The 24,976-nt window shown below is 57.2% G+C and overlaps 1 protein-coding gene across 2 annotated transcripts in view; it reads right to left on the reverse strand.

The window, feature by feature from the left end:
• The window catches only part of SEMA3F (semaphorin 3F), a 107,291-nt gene that overhangs the window by 17,272 nt on the left and 65,043 nt on the right, over nucleotides 1-24,976 (reverse strand). Inside the window, exons 3-6 of one of the 2 annotated variants that reach the window (XM_034776428.1) lie at nucleotides 14,341-14,501; nucleotides 10,901-10,963; nucleotides 9,079-9,198; nucleotides 5,762-5,851 (exon numbers count right to left, since the gene is read on the reverse strand). In XM_034776428.1, the coding sequence (XP_034632319.1) occupies nucleotides 5,762-5,851; nucleotides 9,079-9,198; nucleotides 10,901-10,963; nucleotides 14,341-14,501 (434 nt within the window). The remainder of the gene's footprint in view (nucleotides 1-5,761; nucleotides 5,852-9,078; nucleotides 9,199-10,900; nucleotides 10,964-14,340; nucleotides 14,502-24,976) is intronic. The other variant, XM_034776429.1, reaches the window with a different exon arrangement.

A 24,976-nucleotide genomic window follows, 5' to 3' on the forward strand; every position in this document is an offset into this window, starting at 1 on the left:
GAAATGACATTCCAGTACAAGCAGCAATGAGTTTAAAGCCTCCACAGTCCTTCATCCTTTGCATGTCATACCACAATTATAGTCTACTAATTAAACTCCATTGAGTAGGAAGCTCAGGAAGTGGGGACGGCAAGCGTCTCTATGTAAATGTGTGTTGGAAGATCAAATGGTGAGATCAGGCTACACGTCCTACTCTCACACTACATCATACCACCAATACTGGGTGATTTCATTCCAGGAAGTTCCACCCACCAGTAGTGTAATCCAGGAAGTACTGCCCCTTAGGATGGCATTCCAGGCAGTGTGGCAATTTATTTACTTTGTACATTTGACCTTACTTGGGAAATAGTCCCTGGTTTCCCCATAAAGCAGGTCCCAAGTCATCAAACCATCTCTGTTCAGCAAAGCACTTAAGCATGTGTTTAACTCAGGTGTTGCCAACTTTAAATGCTAAACATCCGTTATCTGACCTGCCAAAATCACGAGATTGGCTTAAAAATCATGAGATTTGGAAAAAAAACAAATAATAATTGTGGGGTTGTTTTTCTTTGATTTCTAGTTTCCAAGCTTTTGGGGCACACGTGTGTCATGTTTTCAAGCTTTCCTCTGCAACCAGGAGGGCTAGAAACTGCCTTTGACTTTGAATGAAAGCAGAGACTCTCCTGCAATCTCTTGATGCCACCAGCCGAAGGTTTAAACAAATACTCCAGAAACTGCCGGACTCGCAATCAAACTGTGAGAGTCGGCAGCAGTATTAACCTTTAATCGTAAAGTTTAAGCATGTGCTTAAGTGCTTTGCTGAATGGGGCCCATATTTAATTAGGTCTGGTCTGTACTAGTGATTTCCCCTGAGTCCAGCCAGCCACCATTGTAGCTGCACCAGTACAACTCCTAGTGTACAGGGCTAAATAGCTATTTGCACCGATTGAGTCCAACTCTGCTTGCCACTTGGGTTGGCTGCTTCTGTGCCAGATGTGGTTTCCCTTGTGTACAGCAGGGGTCTCTACACCAGGGTGACATCCTCCATGCAGCCCAGGCATTAGCCAGCTTCTCCCGCAGTCCGAGTGACCCCCCACAGTGATGGCAGAGAAAAGCATCACGAAGAGAGAAGGAAGAGAGAAGAGTGTAACACCACAGAACTGGCAGGGGCGGGGCTGGGAGCGACCTTGCACTCATGATTGAAACAGGCTAGATTTCAAATGGATGGTGCCCCTTTGAATTCGCTCCAAGTTCCCAGACCATCTCCATGGCAGCCAGTCCACCACCATCTGATTTGCTATCACACCTCATATTAGCCCTACACCAGCAATGGGCTTGCCTTGTTTGTCCCCCCCAGCGTGCTATCGCCACCTTATGTCCACAATAACTTTTGGCAGGGATATTCAATCTTGTACATAGGGCATGAGCCAATCGCTGGCTACTAGAGACCTACGTGAGGAGAAGATTACCCCACATCGACCACTGCAGGGCTTTTACACCTTCCCCTGCAGCAGCTGGCGCCAGCGTCAGTCAGAGACGGGACAATGGGCTGGATGGACCTCGGTTCTGATTCAGCCTGGCAATGCCCATGTTCCCGTGTACCTGGGCAGTCCAAGGTGTCTCATCCCTGGCTAGTGATATTTTGTATGGCAGCATGGTAGAAACCATCCATGAATGAAAAGTCATACCAGCCCAACTGCCCCAAGCCAGCTTGCTTTCGTGCCACTCCTGCACTTGTGAGTAGAGAGCCATGGGTATCAGTCTCGGTGTTTCGAGGAAAAGTCACACACCCATTCCTATAACCTGACAAGGTGTCTTCTGCTTTTTTGTCTGAAATCCAAGAGCCAGTCCTGCTTAAAACTGGTTGAAAAACCAGTGGAGTGAAAACCGCTGAAGTTGTTTTCATTTTGAATGGTTTGAAACTGACCCATTTTTTTCTTTCTTTGCAAATTGTTTTTTTTTAAATAGAAACCCTTATCCAAATGGTCATTGCAATTTTTCATTGCCTGAAAGTTGGGAAACAAAATTGTGATCGAAACTTTGATCACCTTTCTGACAAAAAAAATATTTGCTGGAAACCAAAAATAATGCTGGTGGTGATGTGTGACCAAAAGAAAAAAGGGGCATTTATGAAAAAATGCTACTTTTCAATGGAAAAACTTTCCATTGGAACATTTCAACCGTATCTAGTCCAGATGTTCTGCTCGCATCTAAGCTGTTGGTAACATAATTGCTGTTGATTGTTGGAATGTTCCGCGAATATTTGTCTAACAAGGGGATGAAAAGGAGGGTCGGTTATGGGCTTCGGAGCATGGTGACTGTTTTGGAAGTGGCCGGATTTGAAGGGCTGGAAGTGAAAGACACAGGGTTCAAATAGCTAACTGCTGAGCTCATCCCTGTCTCAGAGAGTCACACAAATGAGCTGTGCTGAAGTTGTCTTAAAGATGGATCGGATCAGACAGAATTAATCTCCCTCCCTTGACCCTTCTTTTACCTGAGGACTTGCTCATGTCAGCTCCTTTCAGTGGAATGGACTGAGTCAGGGCAGGAGGTGCTGTTATAACACAGAGCCATACAGGGGCATTAAGGTTCAGATGAATGGATGGGATAAAAAAGAGCATTTAGTGTGGTGACAATGGGTAACGCAAACAACTAGCTTCACTGGGAGCATGCACATCAATGTGACTGAGGTAAAACTGGGTACGTACGACCCCCACCCTGGTGTATATCCAACCATCCCAATCCAACAGCTATTGCCACACCCGCACTGAGTACAAACACGCAGCACCCCATCTGCATATGCAGCACTATGGCGCTTTCTTCTAGCATGAATGGCAGCTGCAATTCAGTGATGCAGGTGAGCTGCACTAAGTGTTACTGGAAACCGACCCAGCGCTGGGCAACTCATTTATTGTGGATAATTCATCCAGCAAATTTAACCCCTTTGATCTTCCCAATTGAGTTCCTATTTGCAATGGTGAGACCAATCATTTGGGCCAGACACTTTCTGACAATGGCTTCACGAAAACTTCACCGCCACTGTTTCTCAAGTGTGTGATTGGTCCCCTAAGCCACGTGGAATTTTTTCTGCTCCCTGATTGGACGTCTTAAACTTTTTAAGCAGGAGACTGCGTGATGAAGAGCGTGATAAAGGGCACCATCCCCCGAATAGTCACACCAAGTAAAACCTACTCGTGAATAACCAGCAGTTAAAAAAACCAAATATCCTGGCTTCAAACTCAGAGCCTCCTGGGCTTGGAGCCTTTGGCATCCATGCCTCCAAGCACATCAGCGAGGGCTAGAAAACTGCCAGATGATACAAGCTGAGTTCCTCCCATAAACCTCTGACTCCAGGTACTGGCACTTTAAGAATACCCCCTTCCGAAATCTCACGAGAATTGAGCCATTTGGAATCCCAAGGCCCATTAGCCACACTGGTTTGCGGGCTTCGCCTGGTGCTAGTGGGGAATGTGGTAACATGAGATATCCAGGGGCCAGCCCAACAATAGAGTCTCTCTGCTCACGGCCACTGGAGTGGGTTCTCCCAGCTTAGTTGTGGGTGTGCTGGGGCTGCTACAAACTGGCATAGATTAAAGCTCCGGGCTGCCCAAGAGCTCATGGGCACAGCTCAGTGGCCCCCTGCCCCAGTTTGGTGCTGAGTGGAGCTTGACCAGAGGCTCCTGTCTCTTCCTCAGGACATTGTCTCTCTGCCTCGTAACTCCTCATCCTCTTGCTGGGGGGGTCCAGTCCAGGAGGGCCCCAGTGACCCTCCCCGCGAGATGTCCGCCTCTCTGCCCAGGGAAAGGGAACTATGGCTTTTCCTCCATTCTCTGATGATGGTGACGCAGGCACAGCAGTGGGCGTGTGGCGAGATGTCAAAGGGAGCTCTTCCTTTCTGGCCCGAGAGGGCTGGCGCAGAGGGGGCACCTCCTGGGGACTGTTGTCTGCCTGTCACGGGGGCTCCTGCCTCTAGCCCAGCCCAGACTGCCCCTGGCCCAGCGCGGAGCATGCTGTTGTCCTGATGGGGATACATGGCTCCTCTCTGGCAGGGTGCAGCGATGCTGATGGGACTGGGGCTGAGGCAGGCAGGCGCCGGAGGAGAGTCATGTGCCATGGAGGGCCTCACGCAGTCACACGCCAGGCCCCGAATCCCAGCAGAGAAGCCAGTTCCCACATAGGAGCCAGGGAGGAGAGCTGGACTGCAGCCAGGCTGGGGGAGGAGATACGCATGGTGGGGGGGACAGTGAGGGGCTGAGAAGACCCAGGAATGGGGGAGCTGCCACCCCCACCCTGCCCTGGGATGGCAGAGGGAGAGCAGAACACCAGGCTCCATCTCAGGAGGCAGCCGTGGGAGGCAGGTGCCCAGGTCTGTGACACCCGCCCCCCACATGGCTGCTTTAGGGAACTGTCCCCATGTCAGTGTCTTGACCCCTCGCTGGGTTGCAGAAGGTGCCTCCTGCCCCCTGCCAGGCAGCTGCTATGCTCCCCTTGCTTTGGACCCCACTGGAGGGTGGGGGAGGCGGCCAGTCTGAAACCTGCACAGGGACTGGCATCTACAACCCTTGGGGTTTGGTCCCAGCTGAGAGACGCCAGCCAAGCGTGGGCAGTTGGGGTGCTCTGAGCCCAGGAGGAGCATGTGTGTGTGAGGGGCACTGCTGGATCTCGCTAGGCCCTGCCCATCAGTGCTGTGTGGGCTTCTGTCTCTAGGCTCTCAGTGAATAACATCCCTGATGCAAACTGCCCTGTGGAGAAGGTGCTGGGGCATGGGATGTGCCCGTGGCCTGGCAGCGCCTGCTGTTGGCTGCTTCTGGCGGGGACGTAAGGACCAGACCTGGGTTCCTGAGCCCCTGGAATGTGCTCTGGGAGCAGCCTGGGGGGATGGGTGGGAAGGACCAGACTTGGATTTCTGAGCTGCTGGAACAGGCTCTGGGGGGTGGGTGGGTGGGTGAGAAGGACCGGAGCTGGATTACTGAGCCCCTGGAATGGACTCTGGGGGCAGCCGGAGTCAGGAGGGCAGAGCAGATGCCCTCGAACAGCAGCCTTGAGGGTGGTGCTCACGGCACAGGAGGAGGATCACTCAGGGAAAATCAAAGCTTGGAAGAAGCTGAACTTCCCCCTGGGACCATGAGCTCCTGATTCCTCCCAGCACCCCGAGCTGCTTATGGAGCCAGCGATGCGAACCCAGGCTAACCCTGCCTCCATGCAGTGAGCCGGCCCAGCTGCTAGCCTGGCGGGAAGATGATCTTGTCGAAGAGACAGTCAGGAGCAGGGCCTTAGAGCCGTATATCCCATTCCCCTGCCCGATCTGGCCCGTTCCCAATTGAACAACACAATACATCTCCAGCTGGAGCGTTGGTGGGTGGTGGGCACTGCTGTGCTTAAAGAGCCAGCCGGGGGAGTGCCCGCATGTGTTTTGGTAGGTCCTACCAACAATCAGGCCCAACACCCACCATTCCCCAACCCCTGCGAGTGGCCGGTGCTCTAAAAGGAATCCGGAGCCAGTGGCTCCGTTCCCGGCACGGGGCCTCTGACAGTGTCCCTCCTCCCCACGGCATCTGGAGCAAGGCCTGGGGGAGCAAGGCATTAGTCTGAGAGGAGATGCGAGGACTGGCTGCTCTGTGCTGGGTGGTGGCACAGACAGCTCAGCCATTGCAAGGGGCATGCCCAGCCGGGGGTTAGCGGTTAGGTGCATGCCATGGGGGAGGAAGGTTAGGGAGCCCAGGCATGCCCTGGGAAGGGAGCCGGCTCCTGCCCTTGGGGGGGGTCTGAGCGCGAGTCCCACCTTGCGTTCTGCTGGTGTCGGGCTGTGGGAGGAGTCTGCAGCTCGGCTTCCCCGTCCTCCCGGCTGGACGCTTTGGGTCAGCGCAAAGGCCTGAGGAGAAGGAGCAGTGCAGAGAGTTAGAGCTGGCCGGGCCAGAGGCCACCCGGGGGGTGGGTGGGGATGGGCACTAGGGCAGTGGGAGGGGTCATGCCCACCTGGAAGGGCAAGAAACTCCCCCCACCCCCAGCCAGCGTGCCTGCCCCAGCTCCTAGAGCGCCCCCGTGGCAGAGCCAGCGCTCTTGAGCCCAGGGCATAGTGAGTGTGCCCAGGCTATTGTGCGGGCCGCATGTGATTGTGCCCACCATGTGCTAGTGTGGCAACATGCTTATGATGGCATGTGTGGGCATGGTGTGTGCCAGCATACGTGGCATGTGTGTGTGTGGCACACACTGGATGGGCCTCCTGCTGCCCCGTACTGACACTGACAGCAGATGTGGAACTTTGTGACAAGCCCTCTCCCCCAACCCCCGGTGATCACACACACACTCCAGGGACAGGGGGAGGAACCAAAACCCTCAGTTAAACCTCAGGGAATCCTGGCTCCCGCAGGGCTGGGTCCTGGCCCATCTCTGGGACTGCGTGTGACCAAATGCCACATGGCTGGCTCAGACCTGCTGCACAGTATGCATAACTGTGCCCTTTGCTCTGCCTGCCACATCCTTGTGACACCCAGACTGAGAACCCCAGGCTGCTGAGAGGCCAGGACAGCAGCAAATTCCCTGATGTGGCCTGTGGTTCGAGGAGCCTCAGGGCTTCCCAGTCCTTATAATAATAATAATAATATATGGAGATGTACCTATCTCACAGAACTGGAAGGGACCCTGAAAGGTCAAGTCCAGCCCCCTGCCTTCACTAGCAGGACCAAGTGACCTTATCCCACACTCAGCCAGGCTTGCCCAGCGGTGCCCATGGGCGCTATACAGGAGGTGCCACCCTGGCTGACAGGGCACATCTGACCTCTGAGGAGGGCACCTGTCTCAGCTGGGAATAGTATGGAGCCCACAGTTCTGTAGCACGACTGGGAAAATCCTTCCTGACCTCAGCTCATGCCCTGAAGCATGAGGATGATGAGGAACACCAGGATTACTCCAATCCCACAAAGCTGCTGTGTGGGGCCAGCTCCTCCTTCTCTAGTCACCTTATGCGCAGCTTCACTGTCTGCCTTCTCTCCAATGGACTGTGGTGCTGCGCTACTGGGAGGTACCAGCCCACCTGGACCCCAGGACTGGTGGGTAGAGCCCATGGCGAACAAGAGGCCCCACCCCCTCCAGCGACAGCCACAGCCTATTTGAAACCTGGGAGGTGGTGGGCGGAGCCTCTCCGAAAGAAAAGCCCACTCCCACAGCATGGGCAAGGGTGGGATTAGATTTCCCTCCACCCCCCCAGGCTGGGGGTGACCCCCTCCTGCCTTGGCCTCTCGGAGGAGACTGACAGCAAGGGCCCGAGGTTGATTAGGGCCCCTGATGCTCACGGCGATTAGGGGATGCAGCCCCAGGGGAAACGCACTGAAATCCACATGAGCCCCTAAACAGCCCTAAGGAGGGGACAGTACAGACTCTGCTCATCAGGGATCACAGCTGGATTGGAATGGATGACATGGATGTGGGGGAGCCCCTCTGTCCCAGCCCCCATCCTCTAAGGCAGGCAGCCAATAGAAACCCCCACATGACAGCCAATAGAAAACCAGGAAGGGGTGCATCCATTTCTTGCACAGAGTGCGCAAAAACGCATGTCTGTTCAGCTTTGAGTGATGAACCCAAATCACACAGTCAGAACAAGGCAGGTGTTAGCCAGGCACAGTCCATGACACAGCGGGTGTCACCGGGTAATGCTGTTCCCCAGACTTACAAGTTGGCCAGCTGGAAGAAATGCTGATGTGGCTGGGTGCTGTGATGCATGTTCTGTAGGTGGTGGCTGTGGCAAGAAGCAGGGCAGTTTGCTCGCCGCTCCATCCTCTCTAACTAGAGTCAAGTCCAGAGGGCGAGTTGCTGCTGAAGAATCGAGTGCGTGGGCGAGATTCTTGGATGGTTTGGGCCCACCTCAGTTCCGGGCCCGGTGGATACACTGCGAATCTCCCCACACTCGGCGTCGCTGCTTTCTCCTCCACTGGCAGGCTGGCCCGCAGGCCCCGAGCTCTGCTGCTGCTCGGCAGAGGGGCAGCAGTATTAATGAAGCCATTCGCAGACACAGGCGGGCTTAGTAATGGGACCGAGGCATTGACCCATGCATGGGGTTAGCTCTCCAGTAACACAGGACTGGCAACCCCAACCAGCTGCGATGCGAAAACCAAGATTCCCCGTTCCACACCTCACTGTATACACATGATAGAATAACCCAGTGCCGAGCGCTACCAGAGCTCTGGTGGAGCCGAGCTGAGGAGCAGCACCCGATTACTTTGTTTTTCACTGTTTTATATGTGTCCCCGCCCTTGACTCCGGGGGCATGATCCCGTCTTAGAGACAAATACAAAGAATTCACTAGTGTAATCTAAAGTGAAATGTACCAAACCCTCTCTCTCATTTACCCCTCCCTCCCCACGGCTACCTGAGCATCTGCTATGCAAAAATTTCTGCATTCCCCATGTGCCCCATGCCGCCAAAACTCATCAGCCTCCAAGGGGAGAGAGACATTCCAGCCCCTGGGTGGGACCACTCACTGCCCCAAGCTACGACGCCGAGCAGTGCCAATAACTCTGCATGCAGCCAGGCCCAAAGTGGAGATTCTCCCACCTCAAAGCTCCCACCTGTGCAAAGCTCCCGGCAGATCTTCAGTGAGAGCCAAGGGCTTGGCACATCTCAGTACAGTGCAGGGACCTCCGGCTGCTTTCAAGATGGAGCCCTTCCCTGCCCAAGGATCCTATCCGAAGGGGATTCACAGCCCAGTAGCTGAAAATTCCCCCTGCAAGGAAATCCATGTAAAGCGAACCCCCCACACGCAGTTCAGAGACACAGGGATGGCCAGACGTCTGCTGTATTCCATGAGTGCCCCCTTTTGAGCTGGCTACAATGGCCCCAGGTTCCAGACTGCGGCTGCCTGGCCTTGTGCCGGAGACCTTGGCCAGGCCTCTTATGTGTCTCTCGCAGGGTCCATTAGGCTGAGAGCGACTGCAAGCCACAGGCTGAGCCAGGGCGATGGCCTCTTGGAGTAAATACTGCACCGCCCAGGGAGCCCTGCCAGGACATGCCATGCCTAGGCCAGCCCCCTGGGGCTGAGGGGATGCCACCCCTCTGGCTCAGCGTGCATGGCCGAGCAGTGCCCCTCCCCCCTCGGCGCCTCACCTGTGCTTTGCGCCCCCTGTTGACAAAGGTGCAGATGGGGTTGTAGGCGCCAGTGCCACAGACGTACAGGTGGGTCCGGTTCCAGGGCTGGATCAGGCGGATGAAGTTGCCACATTCGCCCTGTGAAGCAGGAGGAGAATGAAAGGGGTTATGCAGAGCGGGGGCAGCATGCGCAGCATCCTCGGCACCCCCATGTCCACCCCAGCCCTGCTCGCACGGTGCATGCTCAGGCCTCAGATGTCAGGGCCGCTGGGGACTGACATGTAGCCAGGAAAGTGTCCTGGTGTGAGAGGGGTGGTGTAGCCTGATGCCAAGCCTGGGGCTCCTCTGAGCAAAGGGATTCAAATAGCCCAGGGATGGTGGGGGTCAGTAGGTACTGTCAGGACCGACACCGCTGCGTGGCCTGGAGCTGATCCAACCCCAAGGACTCAGTGAAGGAACTTTCTCCCCACATGGAGTCCCACTGGGAACGGCTAGGGCTGGTGTAGCCATAAGCTCCCCCCAAGCCTGTGCTCCCTGCCCTGCTCCAGGGTGCAGGCAAGCGGGCACCTCACCCCCTCTGCTCTGGGGCACAGGCCAGTGGGAGCACCACCCTTTTCTGCTCCAGGGCTGTTCTCACTGGGTCTGCATTCCGGGGCCAGTCAGGATGTGTTACCAACGGGTGAGACGCAGCAGTACAGCAATTACGGCTGGGTGTCCTGCTGGGCCTGGCTCGTTAGTTAAGGACCCAGGGTCAGGGCCAAGCATCCTGTTAGCAGCTCCTGTTTCCTCCGCGATGGGGGAGGGGAGCCTGGGAGTGCAGCAGGGGAAGCCGGCGAAGGAGTCATCCGGCAAGCTGGGGGGCCGAGCGGGGGCTCAGACATGTTTGTCCCTAGGGGGCTGAGCTCTGCGGCAGGAGCGACAGCAGCTGAGCGACCAGTGGAGGGAAGGACTCGGGGTCAGGCGGCTGCCAGGCATGCGGGGCTTGGCTCCAGTGGAAGCAGCTCAGTGACCGCCAACCCCTCGCTTCCTCGGAGCCATGCACACTCGCTTGATGGCCTGACAGGAACCGCGGGGTGCGTGGGCTGGGGATTTCGGGTGGTGCCCGGCTGGTACCAGCAGGAGCCCGGCCTGAGCCTGGGTGTGCCCCAAGCAGCAGTGACCGCACGGCACACAGGATGTGTACCACCGGACGTGGCGAGGAGCAACAGTGCTGGCTGCCCAGCTACCCCTCCTGACCCTATACTCCTGACAGAGGGGCCACAGGGCCAAACCTGCGTGGGCAGGGGCAGCCAGTGCTGCTCATCGCCGCTGCCATGGGGCTGGCTCCTGCACCAGGCCTCCCCCCCGGGCTCCCCACTTCCACTGTCAGGGACGGGGAGTGACGCTGGACCTGGGCGGGCCAGGCTGGCAGGCGGGGGCTGAGCCTAGCATGGGCTCAGGGGGCGAGATGCTGGGAGCAGCGGTGCAAGGGGAATGGCTCCACAGGTGCGTCCCATGGGCAAGATTTCTGAGGAGGTGCCTCTGCCCCCACGCCCACATTCTCTCCAGCTCGGGCCCTGAGACATCCACTAGAACGGGAGGATGTCCCCAGCTCTCAGCGCTCTGCCATGGCCACTCAGCCTCCCAGCACAACAAGGATCCTCCTGCAGGTTGAATGATGGAATGACAGAGCACCCAGGTGGAGATTCCCAGTCGTCATTACAGCCTGTAGTCCGTCAGCTGACTCAAAGAGCCAGTGTGGATCTCAAAGAGCCAACCCTGAAGGAGTGCCCGGGCCGGCTCTCCATGCCCGCAGGTGTCTTTACCCAGCCCCCGGCCGCGTGCCCCCAGAAGGACTCACGTCGTTGTTCTTCCCCGACAAGATGCACTCGTCGATCCGCTGCTGGGATGCGGGCCAGTGAATCTGACAAAACAACAGATGCCGGGTCGTCACCTGGGGTTTTCCACTGGGTCTGAATTTAGATCTGGCTGAACCCACGCAGCCGAGGCCTGGGCCCCTCAGAGAGCTCCATGCCAGGGTCTGCTACCAGCTTCCCGGCGGGAACAGCCAACAGCTCGGCCAGCACACGGGGATCGAACCAGGACCCTGCATCTCACTGTGTTCCAGGGGCTGGGAGAAGCCACCCTGGGCTGACAGACGGGGAGGTTGAATTCCCTTCTCCCCAATAGTGGCTCCACTTCTGGCCCACAGAGAAGGCATCTCCTCCAGTGGCGGATTTAGAGTTAGTGGGGCCCTGTGTGCAGCTTCATTTTCACACACCCCCTCGGGACTCAGCCAAGAAAAAAATCATTCTCTCTTATCTCCCCCTTTCCTGTTTTTCATTCATCCTCCTATAAATAATGGGAAGTACATGAAAATAAAGTGAGGTACCTTGATTGGGGCAGAAGGTTGGGGTGCAGGAGGGAATGCGCGCTCTGGGAGGAAGTTTGGGTGCGGGCTCTGGGCTGGGGCAGGGGGTTTGGGTGCAGGAGAGGGATGGGGGTGGGCGCATACTTTGGATGGCGTGGCTCCCAAAGCGACCAGCGCACACACCCCTCTGGCAGTGGCTCCTAGGCGGCGGGGAGACCAGGGGGTCTCTGGATGCCTCTGCCTGCAGGCACCGCCCCCATAGCTCCCATTGGCTGGGGACTGCGGCCAATGGGAGCTGCAGAGTCAGTGCTCAGGGCGGTGGCAGCACTTGGAAACACCTCGCCCCCCCAGGGGCCGCAGGGACATGCCAGCTGCTTCCGGGAGCAAAGCGGCACAGAGGGAGGGAGGCAGAGCGGGCAGGGAGCTACCTTAGCCCTGCTGCGTTGCTGCTGGCATGTCTCTGCGCACCCCTTGTGGGGAGGGGAGCAGCGGGTCTCCATGTGCTGCCCGGGGTGGGGGCAGTGCATGGTGCTGCCTTCCCCCAGCCAGGGGCGCATAGCAGCCGGCCGCTTCCGGGAGCGGTGTGGGGCCACCAGCCACGGCATGCAGGCAGCCTGCCTGCCTGAGCCCTGCTGCGCCGCCGGCTGGGACTCAGGGGCAGGTTGTCAGATATTTGTCCTGCATTTTGGGGTTGTTGGTTTGTTTCATGGTAAATCTGCTCCTGGTCTACTCCCCTGCAGCTCAGGCGCCAGATGTGGGAGGCGGCCCAGAGGTAGATAAAGGACCCAAGAGGGGCTGGTACCCTTTCCGCTCAGCATATCCTGCCCCTTAGCCCCTCCCCAGCCTCGGGGATGGACCCACGATCTGTTGCTGCTGCTCCATGCCTCCCTGTTGGCCAGGCCCCAGGGCCACAGACCGGGGAAAGCTCCTCCAGAGAGGGCCCAGCTGAGCCCAGTCTGGTGGGCCAGCAGGGCACTTGTGAGGAACCTGGGAATGCTCTGGGGGTGGCTTTGCCACGTGACATCCCACATGCAGTACTAAGAGCTGAGAAGAGAGGAGGCAGGGTCTGGGCAAGCTCATCCTCCCTTCCCCCACAGCTCCATCACCACACGGCCACTAGGGTTACCAGGAGTCCGGTTTTCAACTGGAACACCCAGTCGAAAAGGGACCCTGGTGACTCCAGTAAGCGGTGCAGCAGGTCTAAGGCAGGCTCCCTGCCTACCCTGACTCTGCGTGTCTCCCAGCAGCGGTTGGCATGTCCCTGCAGCCCCTAGCCACAGGAGCAATCAGGGAAGCTCCACATTCTGCCCCGTTCCCAACCCCGGCTCCGCAGCTCCCATTGGCCGGGAACTGCAGCCAATGGGAGCTGCGGGGGCGGCGCCTGTGGGCACGGGCAGCGTGCACCACGCAGAACTGCCTGGCCATGCCTCCGCCTAGCATCCAGACATGCTGGCCACTTCCAGGGCGGGCAGGCGGGCAGACAGGGAGCCTGCTTTAGCCCCGCTGTGCCACCGACTGGGAGCTGCCTGAGGTAAGCGCTGTCTGGATGTTGCAATCCCCATCCTGCACCCCAACTGCTACACCTGGTCCTTCCCGCATCCAAACTCGCTCCCAGACTCCATACCCCCCCCTGCACCCCAACCCCCTGCCCCAGGTTGGAACCTCCTCTCCCACCCAAACTCCCTCCCACCAACCCGCACCCCACACCTCCTCCTGCACCCCAACCCCCTACCCCAGCCCTGAGCCCCTTCCCATACCCTGCCTCAGCCCAGTGAAAGTGAGTGAGGGTGGGGGAGAGCAAGCGATAGGGGGGGGAGGAGAGGGCTGGAGTGAGTGGGGGCAGGGCCTCAGAGAAGGGGTGGAGAAGGGGTGGGGCCTTGGGGAAGGGGCAGGGGCAAGGGTGTTCTGTTTTGTGCAATTAGAAAGTTGGCAACCCTAGGGGGCCGTGTGTGGGCGTGCTGGGGGTGACACTGGTGCTGATTAGTGGTGCCTCGCTGGCAGCTCAGTGAGAGCATCACCCGGGGGCCTCATCAGTTCGGAGGTTTTCCTGCCCATCTCCCACTGCTGACACCGTGCCACTGAGAGCAGCCGCACTGGAGTGCTCAGGCTACCCACAGAGACTGGTGTTTTTACTGGGTGGCCCAGCTACTCTCAGAGCAGGATTAGCCAGTGCAGGAGCACAGGCACCGGAGCCCCGTCTGCTCTAGTGCTTCCTCTCTTGCTAGCGCCAATGGGGAATCTTCAGAGAGCTCCCTGCAGAGCCAGCCCATGGGGCAAGTCTCCATTTAACCCTCAGCCTCTCTGCTGAGAGATCAGAAAGAGCACTGGGTCAGGGGGCATTAGGGAGACCCCGACTGAGACAGGAGCCCATTTCTCTGTCCCCAAAGAGACGGGAAGGGCCGTAGGATTGAGCTGGTCATCACTGGGGTGGGCCAGCTTTGAACCCCAACCTAGAAAAATTTGTACATTATTCCTAGCATGTGTTTCTCTGGCTTCAGCTCCCAGCCATTGGGCAGGTTCTGCCTTTGTCCACTATTTCCAAGACCCTAGCTATCGGATCTGTCCTTCCCACGCAGGCTCCCATCTCTGAGGATCAACCTTCTCTGGGATCAATTAAACAGCTGGAGCTTCCTAAGTCAGTCAGCAAAGGGCCCTGACTGGCTCTCGGCTTCCCAGCCTGCCAAGGTCTTGGGGGAAGTGCACACTAGAACTGGACAGTCCCCAGCAAGGGTCATGTCCTGGGACCTTTGTCTCCCCCTGGCAATGACTCAATATGAGGTGGAACCAGGCAAAGCAGGGGATGGATGGTGGCTACCAACTCATTTCACTCCAGCCCAGAGGCCTAGCATTCTTCCCCCTCCTGCCCCACTTCTCCAGCCCCACATCCCTCGTGGGCCCCCCAGGCGGGGGCAGGTCGGAAGGGCCCTTACGATGAGGGGCTCTCGGTTGATGTCGTGCAAGTCCAGCGAGAGGATGTAGTCCTTGCTGCCCACGTACATGCGGTCATGGTCCTCGTCCTTCAGCAGGATGCGGTAGTCCGTGGAGTTGAGCAGGAAGTTGAAGAAGTGAGCAGTGCTGGTGGCCTTCAGCTCTGTGGGCAAACACAGATGGGGGGTCAGGCTCCTCCCGGCGGGGCTCTGAGCGCAGTGGCATCCAAGAGAGCAATGACCCCTCACCTCGGAATTAGTCAGCCCGCAAGATAGGGCTGTGATGGCCACCACAGCCTCAACAGCTGCAAGGTTCAAACTCCCACAGCTTTGGGGTGCAATAGAACTGCCAGGCTCTGAGCGCCCGACCCACACACCAGGTCCCTGCCAGGCTCTGAGCGCCAGACCCACACGCCAGGGCCATCCCAGCCTCTATGCGCCCAACCCACATGCCAGGGCCCCCCAGCCTTTGAGTGCCCAACCCACATGCCTGGGCCCCCAGCCTCTGAGCCCCCGAACCACAGGCCAGGACCCTCCAGCATTCCCTCCTCACTCCTGGACTGATCTTCCACCGATCAACCCATGGGCATAAAGCAGCCCTTCTATTCAAGCCCGGGCACCCTTAGGCCAGGCAAGGAGAGGGCTGGCAGGGGATTACAATGACCCAGGCCCGGGTATCATTGGGCTGGGCAGGGATGGGGCTGGCAGGGGATTACAATGACCCAGGCCAGGGTACCCCTGGAACGGGCAGGGCCGGGGCTGGCAGGGGATTACAATGACCCAGGCTCGGGTATCATTGGGCTGGGCAGGGATGGGGCTGGCAGGGAATTACAATGACCCAGGCCAGGGTACCCCTGGGCCGGGCAGGGCCGGGGCTGGCAGGGGATTACAATGACCCAGGCGAGGGTAACCCTGGGCCGGGCAGGGACGGTGCTGGCAGGGGATTACAATGACCCAGGCCTTGGCACCATGTGGCCTGTGTTTAATGTGCTCCGCAGACTGACCATCCTTAACCTCAGGCCGGCCACCGTCCTATGGGCCAGATCTGGGCAGCCCAGCCCCGTCCTTGCCCCATCCCTCTTTGCACCTCCACCCGCCCTTCTGCCACCTCTGTTCGCTCTCCTAAAGGCTAACACTGGACATGCCGATGGTGCCTTTCACATCAAGAGATCCGAGCCCTTTCAGTCATGCCTATAGACACCCAAGTCACGTCATCAAACACTGAAAGGCAACCACCTCTGGGGTGGGACGTGTCTACAAGCCCACACAACACCGCCCAGAGAGCGAACAATCCTGTATCCCAATGAAATTATACAGGAATTTTAGCCTCCCTGGGGCATTGGGGTCAGCACCAGTCAAAGGGGAGCACTAGTCAGAATATTATCATCCATCCACCCACCCCCTCCCATTTCCTGCAGCACAGTGCCCTTTAGCACTGGGGTATTGGGGCTAGCACTGGCTCGGAGAGCACCCCCTACTGAGCCACCTGCCCCACTCCCTGCGGCACAGTGCCCCCTAGTGCTGCACTGGGGCACATACTAGCTCAGAGGGGAGAGCACCCCCTACTGAGTCACCATCACCTTTTCCTTTAGCCCCTGAGGTTTCTGTGGAGACCACAGTGCCCTTCCAAACACGCTCCCCTAAGGACGCCCGGATCACACAGGACCTGACAGATGGCTGGGTGCCGCCTGGCACAGTGGGACAACCCCTTCACATGCTGTCATGGCGCAGGGCACTGGGGAACCCACACGGCACAGCCCCTGAGATAGCCAGGGCTTGTTCACCGCCCTGCAGCATCACTCAGTGCTGTGCGCCTCAGGATGGGCAGAGTTGCTTGGGCTTAAGAGATTCATGGCTCAGCCAGTGGGCAGCTAAACGCCAGTGACCTGCCAACTTATCACTCCCTATCCCTGCCAGCAGCCAGCCATCTCTGCAACCCACACCCAGGAAGGTCCCCTTGGCAGAAGGGGCAGTGCCCTGCTTAGGCTGGGGCCCCGGAAACCAGAGGGCCCCGCCCCGCCCCATGGTGTTGGATCCTGCAGACGTTGTGAGGGCAGCTCACACCCACTGATCCCAGAGTGGGCAGGGGCAGGCAGAGCCATGGCCCTGGGGGGTGCAGAGGGCAATGTGGACTGCAGGGGCCGGGATCTCCAGCAGGGCCCATCTGGGTGTCCTTTCCCTGGCAGTGACTGGCACCCAGGCAGCGGAGCCAGGTTGTGCAGCGGGGGGTGGGCGGCCGAGGCCCTTGCACCCGGCCCTGAGGCATTTCCTGCAAATCCCTTTGGGAGTCCAGCCGTACTGGAGATCTCAGCATGACAGACTGGCAGCAGCTGGGCGTAGGGCCCAGCACAGGTGCCTGCTGAGCTGTGCCAGGACGTGAGCATGCAATGGGCATCTGTGCCCACAGCTGCCAGTTAGTGAAGGGGGGCTGCAGGGAAAGGGGATTCTGTGCCTCCTGGGAAGCTGGGTCGTAAGGCAGAGCGGACTGAGCATTAGGGTCTATGCCCAGCTGTGCCACGCACCATCAGCAATTGCCTTCCCCTTCTGTGCCGCCTCCCAGCCTGTGGGTATTTAAGACTGGCAGCCTGTGGGGGCAGGGACTCTCTCGCCTGTGTACTTGCAGTGCCCGGCGCAATGAGGCTCTGGGCTCAGAATAAGGCTCCAGCCCCTCGCACCAGAAAGTCAAGCAGTCAAATACTCTGGCCAGCCTCATGGCAATGTAGAATATTATCATCCATCCACCCACCCCTCATGCATCCATCCATCCATCCATCCCTGTACATACACACCCATCCATCCATCCCCATACACATCCATCCATCCATCCATCCATCCGCCCCTATACATAAACACTCATCCATCCATCCATCCATCCCTGTACATACACACCCATCCATCCATCCCCATACACACCCATCCATCCCTGTAGATACACACCCATCCATCCATCCCTGTACATATCCCTCCCTCTCTCCCTCTACATACACACCCATCCATCCATCCCCATACACATCCATCCCTCCTTCCCTGTACATACACACCCACCCATCCATCCCCATACACATCTCTCCCTCCCTCCCTGTACATACACACTCATCCATCCATTCCTCCCTCCCTGTACATACACACTCATTCATCCATCCCTGTACATACACACCCATCCATCCCTCCCTCCCTGTACATACACACCCATCCATCCATCAGTGATGGCAGAGCCTGGTTGGGTCAGGGGGGCAGGGCTGGGACGCACAGGGAGGCAGGGCTGGGTGGCACAGTGGGGAAGAGCTGGATGTCGTAGGGCTGGGTGGCACGGGGGGCAGGGACGGGTGGCACAATGGGGCAGGGACGGGTGGCACAATAAGGCAGGGCTGGATATTGTAGGTCTGGGTGGCACAGGGAGGTAGGTCTGGGTGGCACAGGGAGGCAGGGCTGGGTGGCACAGGGCTGGATGGCACAGTGGGGAAGAGCTGGGTGGCACAGGGAGGCAGGGCTGGGTGGCACAGAGAGAACTCATTGAAGAACCCCAGCTCAGGACACTGTCTGCAGCAGGTGCCCCCACATGGGGTACAGGAGTGGGGAGGGGGGAATGTTGGGGAAAGCCCCTGGTTTGCTTCTGAACAACCCCTCCCCCCATGCCCCAGCACTGCCAAGGACACAGCTATTTTTGCCACGCTAATAGCCAAGCTGCTCATACTGGGGGGCAGGGGGAGGTTGCCCAACACCTGCCTCGCTCCTGCCCAGGCTACTGGTGCAGGATTCTCCCAAAAGGCAGATCTGTGCCCACTTTCCAGGTCAGATCAGCCCCAAGGCCCCCTCCGGCTGGGCTCCCATGCCAGGCAGGCCCAGCCGGCCCCTGGTGCACATGGGCCACAGCAGGACTTGGCCATCTGCCGAGAGCTGCCCCAACCACCCTGCAAGGGAAACAAGCCCCACAGCCTGGCACCAGGGTTACACCCACTGCCAGGCACCAGAGCACCCACCTGCCCGCTCCCTGTGGGCACTAGGGCTGCAAACCTTCATCCACCCAGGGCCGGCTCCAGGTACCAGCCGACCAAGCAGGTGCTTGGGGCGGCACCTGGAGGGGGCCGGCGCTCCGGCCGGTTGGGGAGAACGGGGCCCCGGCCGGGCTCGCCGCCCTTCCCCCGGCGCTCCGGCCAGCCGGGGAGAGCGGGGCTGCAGCCGGGCTCGGTGCCCTCCCCTGCCACGCTCCCCGCCGGGGGCCAGAGGCAGCGGGAGGCTTTTTTGCCGCCCCAGGCAAAAAAGCCAGAGCCGGCCCTGATCCCACCCCAGCCACCTCCGCTCACCCTGTATGAGCAGCACAGAACCCCTGACCCCTCCCACCCCACAGAGGCAATAAACCCCCTACGGGGCGCGGTTAATGGGCTCCTTAACGACACCTGCACCCTGGAGCCACGTGTCACCCCCAAGCCCTACTGGCACCAGCTCCCACAGACACCATGATCACCACGTGCTGCCCTGCCCCAGATGGAGCCAGCACAGATGTTAACAGGGGATTCGCCCTCCCCTGCCTCCTGACTGTCACGGCACTCTTCAGAGAGCCCCGTTCACCAGCAATGCCAGCCACACAACACCCAGTGGGCCGCACCCCATGCATCTTGCCAAGGCGTACTCATACATCAGCCAGAAGATCAACCCCTGGGCCTGCTGGGGCAGCAACCATGGCTCCATGTCAATGGGCACTGGCCAGGACTGAGCCGAACTCCTTGCTCCAGGGGCTGAGCGCCACGCATGAGTGCCAGTCCCACCCGGCTGGCTGCTGGGGATGGGCAATGCTAAACACAGCAGTGATGCTACCACCCCAGCCCATCAGCGCCTGGGAGACCCCCTCGCTGGTTACTGGCTGACTGTACTCAGGATGGGGGGTCCCTGAGAAGAGCCCCCCACAGCCATCCCACAAGCTATGTGGCATGAATTACTCCAATGCCTGAGCTGGCAAAGCCCATCCATCCTGCCATCCTCACTTCCTCGCCATAGTTTAGAAGCTTCCCAGGTGCACACCTCTGTACTTCCCCCCACCTTCCCCCCACAGCCTTTTGGGATGAATGCCAAGAATGCAGTGGCCCGGAAGGAAGAACTGGGTTCAAACCACACACGAGGGACCAGATCTGACCGAGAGCTCAGCATGTTGGGTGCACCCTGAGAACTTGCTGTGACGAAGTGGGACTGTTCTTAATGTTTTCCTTGTTTCCCCTATGCAGTTCTTAAGTATCTAGGTGATGGGATAAGGGTGTATAGTTGCTGCAGAGCAAAGGGCCAGTGTACATAAATGCCCAACACTCTGTCTCCTAGCAACTGATGGCCTGGGCCCCTCCTCTGCAAAGGTGCCAACTGAAGGTGTTGGAGACAAAGGGATCAGGTGACCTCCTGGCCTGGGAAAGGAACAAAGCCCAGAGAAGGAGGGGCTGGACGGGGGTTGGAGTTTGGAGCTAGCTGGGGACTGGAAGGGAGGGCAGATGGTGGTCTGCCTCGCTTAGGGTGACCAGATGTCCTGATTTTATAGGGACAGTCCTGATTTGTGTGTCTTTTTCTTATATAGGCTCCTATTACCCCCCATCCTCTGCCCCGATTTTCCACATTTGCTGTCTGGTCACCCTAGCCTCGCTGGGCCCCATAATGGATCCAGCGGAGGGGTCCCGTTCGCTGGACCTACAAGCTCTGTTTTAGACCGTGTTCCTGTCATCTAATAAACCTCTGTTTTACTGGCTGGCCGAGAGTCACGTCTGACTGCGAAGTGGAGGGTGCAGAATCCTTTGGCTTCCCCAGGACCCCACCTGGGCGGACTTGCTGTGGGAAGTGCACGGAGGGGCATATGCTGAATGCTCCCAGGAGAGACCCAGGAGGTGAAGCCGTGTGAGCGTCTTGCCCTGAAGAGTATCAGAGGGGTAGCCGTGTTAGTCTGAATCTGTAAAAAGCAACAGAGGGTCCCGTGGCACCTTTGAGACTAACAGAAGTACTGGGAGCATAAGCTTTCGTGGGTAAGAACCTCACTTCTTCAGATGCAAGTGATGGAAATCTCCAGAGGCAGGTATATATCAGTGTGGAGATAATGAGGTTAGTTCAGTCAGGGTGGGTGAGGTGCTCTGCTAGCAGTTGAGATGTGAACACCAAGGGAGGAGAAACTGTTTCTGTAGTTGGATAGCCATTCACAGTCTTTGTTTAATCCTGATCTGATGGTGTCAAATTTGCAAATGAATTGGAGCTCAGCAGTTTCTCTTTGGAGTCTGGTCCTGAAGTTTTTTTGCTGTAAGATGGCTACCTTTACATCTGCTATTGTGTGGCCAGGGAGGTTGAAGTGTTCTCCTACAGGTTTTTGTATATTGCCATTCCTGATATCTGACTTGTGTCCATTTATCCTCTTGCGTAGTGACTGTCCAGTTTGGCCAATGTACATAGCAGAGGGGCATTGCTGGCATATGATGGCATATATAACATTGATGGATGTGCAGGTGAATGAGCCGGTGATGTTGTAGCTGATCTGGTTAGGTCCAGTGATGGTGTTGCTGGTGTAGATATGTGGGCAGAGTTGGCATCGAGGTTTGTTGCATGGGTTGGTTCCTGAGTTAGAGTTGTTATGGTGCGGTGCGTGGTTGCTGGTGAGAATATGCTTAAGGTTGGCAGGTTGTCTGTGGGCGAGGACTGGCCTGCCTCCCAAGGTCTGTGAAAGTGAGGGATCATTGTCCAGGATGGGTTGTAGATCACTGATGATGCGTTGGAGAGGTTTAAGCTGAGGATTGTAGGTGATGGCCAGTGGAGTTCTGTTGGTTTCTCTTCTGGGCCTGTCTTGTAGCAGGAGGCTTCTGGGTACACGTCTGGCTCTGTTGATTTGTTTGAGATGATGAAGATGTCATCAATATAGCGTAGGTAGAGAAGGGGCATGAGTGGACGAGAGCTGAGGAAGCGAAGGAAATAATTGTGCGTGAGGATAAAGTCACAGAGCTCAGCAATAAGTTGTGCTGTGTCATCATCAGGGATACTGTTCCTGACAGCTTGTATTCCATCTGTATGTGGGATGTTAGTGTAGAGAGCCTCTACATCCATGGTGGCTAGGATGGTGTTTTCTGGGAGGTCACCAATGCATTGTAGTTTTCTCAGGAAATCTGTGGTGTCACGGAGATAGCTGGGAGTGCTGGTGGCGTAGGGTCTGAGTAGGGAGTCCACATATCCAGACAGTCCTTCAGTGAGAGTGCCAATGCCCGAGATGATGGGGCGTCCAGGATTTCCAGGTTTGTGGATCTTAGGTAGTCCATCTGGACCCATGGGAAGGAGACCCTGGAAGAATTCCACCATGCTTTCAACAGCTTCCACCCCACCATCAACCTCAGCCTGGACCAATCTACACGGGAGGTCCACTTCCTGGACACCACCGTACAAATAAGCGATGGCCACATTAACACCACCCTATACCGAAAACCCACCGACCGCTACGCCTACCTTCATGCCTCCAGCTTCCACCCCGGTCACACCACACGATCCATCGTCTACAGCCAAGCACTGAGGTACAATCGCATCTGCTCCAACCCCTCAGACAGAGACCAACACCTACAAGATCTTCACCAAGCATTCTCAAAACTACGATACCCACACAAGGAAATAAAGAAACAAATCAACAGAGCCAGACGTGTACCCAGAAGCCTCCTGCTACAAGACAGGCCCAGAAGAGAAACCAACAGAACTCCACTGGCCATCACCTACAATCCTCAGCTTAAACCTCTCCAACGCATCATCAGTGATCTACAACCCATCCTGGACAATGATCCCTCACTTTCACAGACCTTGGGAGGCAGGCCAGTCCTCGCCCACAGACAACCTGCCAACCTTAAGCATATTCTCACCAGCAACCACGCACCGCACCATAACAACTCTAACTCAGGAACCAACCCATGCAACAAACCTCGATGCCAACTCTGCCCACATATCTACACCAGCAACACCATCACTGGACCTAACCAGATCAGCTACAACATCACCGGCTCATTCACCTGCACGTCCACCAATGTTATATATGCCATCATATGCCAGCAATGCCCCTCTGCTATGTACATTGGCCAAACTGGACAGTCACTACGCAAGAGGATAAATGGACACAAGTCAGATATCAGGAATGGCAATATACAAAAACCTGTAGGAGAACACTTCAACCTCCCTGGCCACACAATAGCAGATGTAAAGGTAGCCATCTTACAGCAAAAAAACTTCAGGACCAGACTCCAAAGAGAAACTGCTGAGCTCCAATTCATTTGCAAATTTGACACCATCAGATCAGGATTAAACAAAGACTGTGAATGGCTATCCAACTACAGAAACAGTTTCTCCTCCCTTGGTGTTCACACCTCAACTGCTAGCAGAGCACCTCACCCACCCTGACTGAACTAACCTCGTTATCTCCACACTGATATATACCTGCCTCTGGAGATTTCCATTACTTGCATCTGAAGAAGTGAGGTTCTTACCCACGAAAGCTTATGCTCCCAGTACTTCTGTTAGTCTCAAAGGTGCCACGGGACCCTCTGTTGCCCTGAAGACTGTCTGCTCCGAGGGAGAGGAGGCTCCCCAAAGTCCTGACTGGCTTTGTGGGGAGCAGTTCCGGAGCATCACCCGGGGACTCCCTGACACTTGCCCTGAAGTACCTTGGCAGGAGCTGCTGGGTGTGGAGCGTATGGGGAAATCTGGCCCTTACTCAGGTGCCTCATAGGTGGAGAGCTCTTCCTAAAGCCAGGCCTCACCTGAGATCTCCTGCCCTCAACGGAGTGACACCAGAGATGGCTCCAACCCTTGGCCATTTAGGCTGAATGCTGCTTGCTAGTCTTTTCTTTCTTTCTTTCTTTCTTTCTTTCCCTCCCTCCCTCCCTCCCTCTCTGGAGACAGGATTCCCCCAGGGACCCAGCAATGACCCTCATACCCTTTTATCTCTGATCAGCACCAGCACACTGAAATCACAGGCTCTTGAGACTGAAGAACTCTCTTGATCCACCTTGTGCTGAGCTGTGCGGAGCGACCTGGAACTGATCCAGGGGAAGGAAAGCCCACAAGGACGAGAAGAGAGCGAGTGGTTGAATGGACAAAGAGCCGACCTGGGTAGGTCTGTAATGTCCCCATGGGATAGGTTTGTCTCTCACTATGGGAGCTTCTCTTGGCATCTAATGGGCCCCGCATGCAATGTTGTGAGCTGGTGAACCAGGGGCGCGGGCACTTTATATTCTAGGAAGGAAATATTCCCCCTTGGGAAGTTATTTTTAGCCCGAGTGTGGGAGAAACGACTGAGAGTATAATGAGGGTCATGAATATTCACGTGCTAAATGAGGCAGACAGATGGAAGTCAGGAGCGCTACAGATGCTTTGAGCAAGAGCCAGGTTTTCGTAAGCACACAGTGTCACTAGCACTACAGTGGGACTCAGTCTGGTTACATTATCCTTCCCTCTGTCCAACCCTCCCTCTGTCCATCTGTCCATCCATCCATTCGTTTGTCCCTCCCTCCATCCGTCTGTCCCTCCCTCCGTCCATCCATCCATCCATTTCTCCCTCCCTCCATCCGTCCATCCATCCATCCAGTCAGCCAGCCGTCCATCCACAGGTCCATTTATCCTCCCGTCCATCCTTCAGACTTCCCTATCTTCTCTCCCTTCCAGCCAGCCAGCCCACCCCTCCTGCCATGGCACACCCAGGAGGGAGCAGCAAGGAATCCCAGGCAGAGTCCCAGGCCAGATTACATCCATGGGCCAAAAGCAACATCAACGGGCTAGAAAAGACCTGCATGCGGGGTATGCTTAGAGGGGCACTGCAATGATGCCACCTGGATCGTTGGCCGGGGATGTGGAGTGATGCCACCTCTCAGGGCATGCCCCGGGATGCCCATCAGGAGCCGGGCATTGTGGGCAGCCTGCAGTTGGCTCATCAGTACAAGGTGTTCGCTTCCATTCACCAAGGGCACCCAATGCTCCACAGGAGATGGGGGATTCCTCCCAGCAGTGCCCCATCAGCACTAACCAGGACGTCAGTGGCGTGAGCTCCCTCTCTCCAGCCCCAGCCTTGCCCAGCAGGGAGTGCTGTGGGGAGGGGGAAGGAGCTGGCTGTGGGGGGAGCTCCCAGCTACTTTAATTCTTTCTGGCAGTGCCCCTCCAGTGCCAGCCGGGATTTAAGCACACAAGGTCCCTCACAGCCATACCCTGGCAGTACCCATGGCATGATGGGCAGAGTCAGTGTTGGACACCCAACGGGTGTCACAGGGACACTTGTGCTTCGTTCTGCTCCCCCACTGCTTGGTTCTACCACGTCCCAGCCCTGACAGCCCCCCACAAACCCAGCTCCGCCCATACCCCAAAATAGCATGGGGTCTGGACATCGGTTCCCTTTATGCACTGATCAGCGTGCATCTTCTGGAAGGTCTTAGCAACCCAGCTCCTGGGACTGTTCTGGGATGGCGTACAGCACTGCCAGGCACCCGCTCAGCTCCCATCCCAGCCAGCTCTCTGTGTCGCTCACTGAAATCTGAAATCCCACAGGTGTCCGCCCTGGCCTCACACAAGTGGGGAGGGAGTCCCAAGAGTTTTGATTCAATCCCCCCCTCTTCCTTGCAAACACTGAATGCAGCAGCACACTTGCAGGCCTGCGACCAGCAGT

Source organism: Trachemys scripta, chromosome 7 (assembly GCF_013100865.1).
Source record: "Trachemys scripta elegans isolate TJP31775 chromosome 7, CAS_Tse_1.0, whole genome shotgun sequence".
Classification (NCBI taxonomy): Eukaryota; Metazoa; Chordata; order Testudines; family Emydidae; genus Trachemys; species Trachemys scripta.